At 44.1% G+C, this 3,141-nt stretch overlaps 1 protein-coding gene across 1 annotated transcript; it reads right to left on the bottom strand.

The window, feature by feature from the left end:
* Positions 1 to 1,147: 1,147 nt before the first annotated feature.
* On the bottom strand, positions 1,148 to 2,939 carry LOC115507617 (cyclin-dependent kinase 2-like). Its single transcript, XM_032592204.1, has one exon. It carries the CDS (start codon positions 2,734 to 2,736, stop codon positions 1,840 to 1,842), a length of 897 nt encoding a protein of 298 aa, XP_032448095.1. The 5' UTR covers positions 2,737 to 2,939; the 3' UTR covers positions 1,148 to 1,839.
* Between the last annotated feature and the right edge of the window lie 202 nt (positions 2,940 to 3,141).

Below are 3,141 nucleotides of genomic sequence, written 5' to 3'. Positions count from 1 at the left end.
GACTTCAAAGATGAGGAAGACAATTCACAAGGAGATGGTGAGAACAAATGTTTAGTAAGCAAATGTTTGCCATGCCATGCAGAGAAGTCTTTGTCATGTGTAAAAAAAAAAAAAAAAAAAAAAAGTTAACTTTGGTAATAACTCTCTTACTGGTACAGGCTTCCTATCTATCTAAGTTCTTTTAGGCAGTTATCAGGAGAGGTAAAAAGCCTTTCTTGAGTCTGTGGGAACTTTATTGTCTTCAGCTCAAAATAGTGCACATGCTGAAGTGGCAAATTCTGAGTCAAATGGCCCTGAACTCCATCAATTTCTTCTAGTTTCAGCTGCTGTTCTCAAGTAGGCCCTGCATATTTTCCATGAAATTGTAGATTTGCCTATTCCTACATACACTTAGCTATTCTTAGCAAGGGAACCCCTCAATTTCTTCTGTTTCCTCTTGGCTTGATACAAAATTCTTTCCTCATATTTCTTTTCTTGAGTTTTAAAAATTAATTTTGCCATTGTCTTGTGGCATAAAATACTGCTCTTGACAATGTTCACAAAATGGGGTTCCCAAAGAAAAAATTAGGGCAATAAAAAAGACTAAATTCTTAGACATGTAATTCAATAAAACTTTTATGAAATAAAAAGACCTGAATGCTGTATTGGGAAGGGTATAACACAGACCTGGGAAAAGTAACCCATAACAATAAACATAATGGTATAGCAACTAAAACTCTCGAATTTTTTTTTTTTTTTTTTTTTTTAGGAACTTTTGTTTTTAATGAATCACAAACTAAATTACAAATAATGTTAATAGCATGAACACTCGAAGACAAGAGGTGGGAGAAGGGAGACAAACATCAAAAAAAGAAAAAAAAATACTTTTTTTAAAAACATTTGCATTACAAAACCCCAAGGTGCACATGGCAACAAATCCACCCATTCCCACTTAAAAAACACTATAACCTGAAATATAAATATAATTGTTCATCCTTCTTTTAAAGAAAAAAATTTTCCCAATGCCCTCACTCAGTCACAGCCCTAAAAAAGTGTCAGCATTTTCAAAATGATGTCTAAACCCTAACTTCCACTCCTATGGGGGGTAGCCTTCAGAGGAAGATGGGACCTGGCATGTGAAGAACCAAGAGTCTTAAAAGGAAGAGAAAAATTCAGACAACTTTTACTTGCCCCATAAGGCCACGGTGAAGTACAATCCCTGTCCTAGAGCCTCCCAGATACCTCTTGCCCATAGTTGGGACAGATAGAGGGACTAGGGGCAATTGTTTCTACTGCAGTCTCATCAAGACTGCAGAGACTGGGAGTCTTGAGTCTCCCAGACTGTTAGGTGAGGTGAAACACTAAAATTAGGGTATAAACTGGTTGGATCTATTTTTTAACCTAATTCTTTAAAACAGGCCCCTCCCTCTGTTTTGTTTTGCTTGGTTTTCTAAAGTCCCAACTTAGGTTCTCTGCTATCAGTTGACCTTATAAACGCAGTGGCCGAGGCGAGGCTTGGGGTGTCTGTCATCCCGAACACAGGAAATAATAATTTTCAGGGCTTTCAGAGATTGGGATGGCAAGCCCTATGTGGAGGGCAGTCTTTTCTTTTTAAATACCAGCCCTCCTCAGCAATGACTAAGAAGAGGGGGAGAGGGTGGTGGAGGGACTTAAGTGCATCTAATACTGAAGCTTCCTTTCATTTTCACCTATTTCTCTTCTCCACCCCTTATATCCTCAGAGTTGGCTGGCTAAGAGGGGGAGGTGTTAAGGCAGCCAGACAAGATCAGAGGGCAAATAGCCCAGGGCCAAGGCAGATCAGGCCCCCACTGGAGGAGAGGGTGAGACTGGGGTAGGACATCAGAGTCGAAGGTGGGGCACTGGCTTGGTCACATCCTGGAAGAAAGGGTGAGCCAGAGCTGCCTTTGCCGAAATCCGCTTGTTGGGGTCGTAGTGCAGCATTTGCGACAGCAAGCTCCGTCCATCTTCATCCAAGGGAGGAACAACTTTGCTAAAATCTTGCCGGGCCCACTTGGGGAAACTCGGCTTATAATCAGGCATAGAAGTAACTCCTGGCCAAACCACTTCATCTGGGGTCCCCAGAGTCCGGAAGATCCGGAAGAGTTGGTCGATTTCGGAATCTCCAGGAAATAGGGCTCGGCGGGTCACCATCTCAGCAAAGATGCAGCCCAGGCTCCAGATATCTACAGCTGTGGAGTAGTACTTGCAGCCCAGAAGGATTTCAGGTGCTCGGTACCACAGGGTCACCACCTCATGGGTGTAAGTACGAACAGGTACTCCAAAGGCTCTGGCTAGTCCAAAGTCTGCTAGCTTGATGGCCCCCTCTGCGTTGATAAGCAGATTCTGAGGTGTGAGGTCTCGGCGCAGAACCCGATGAGAATGGCAGAAGGCTAGGCCCTGGAGCAGCTGGAACAGATAGCTCTTGATGAGGGGAAGAGGAATGCCAGTCAAAGCAGAGGCATCCATGAATTTCTTCAGATCCTGGTGCAGAAACTCAAAAACTAGGTAGAGTTTGTTTTCTGTGTGGATGACATCCAGCAGCTTGACAATGTTAGGGTGGTTAAGCTCCTTAAGCAGAGAAATCTCTCGTATAGCAGTACTGGGTACACCCTCTGTCTCAGTGTCCAGGCGGATTTTTTTAAGCGCCACCACTTCTCCCGTCACCTTGTTTTTGGCTTTGTACACAACTCCGTACGTGCCCTCTCCGATCTTATCCACTTTTTGGAAGTTCTCCATGAAGCGCTAGCGAGTCGGGTCAGCCCGGCCCTGGAGCGGGGGCCTGGGAAACCTGCAAAAGGCGGGCCCCGACTCTCGGGGGGTGGAGGAGGGGAAAACCGGGCCCAGCTCCGCGGCCCCAGGTCGGGATGGAACGCAGTGTATTTCTCGCTCTTGTCAATTTGTCCAACTTGAAACAATGTTGCCGCCTCCCCTCCAGTTCCCTACCGCCACCAGAGGCTCGAATTTTTTTTTAAAGAGGAAAAATAAAAATAATCTCTTGGTTAGCTAGGCAGAACTATCAGGTTTCTTAAGAAAGAAGGAAAATTAGGTTCTCATCAGACTTTTCAAGCCAAACTTACCTTGAAAACTTTGAGAATGAAAGAAAGCGTTGTCAAAAAGCAAGAGAAAACAAAAAACATTGGA

This window comes from Lynx canadensis, chromosome X (assembly GCF_007474595.2).
Source record: "Lynx canadensis isolate LIC74 chromosome X, mLynCan4.pri.v2, whole genome shotgun sequence".
Lineage (NCBI taxonomy): Eukaryota > Metazoa > Chordata > Mammalia > Carnivora > Felidae > Lynx > Lynx canadensis.
This window is presented reverse-complemented; position numbering and strand designations above follow the sequence as displayed.

What these genes read in the sequence shown, in the direction of transcription:
- LOC115507617 (XM_032592204.1), bottom strand. Translation starts at nt 2,736, where the DNA reads ATGGAGAACTTCCAAAAAGTGGATAAGATCGGAGAGGGCACGTACGGA.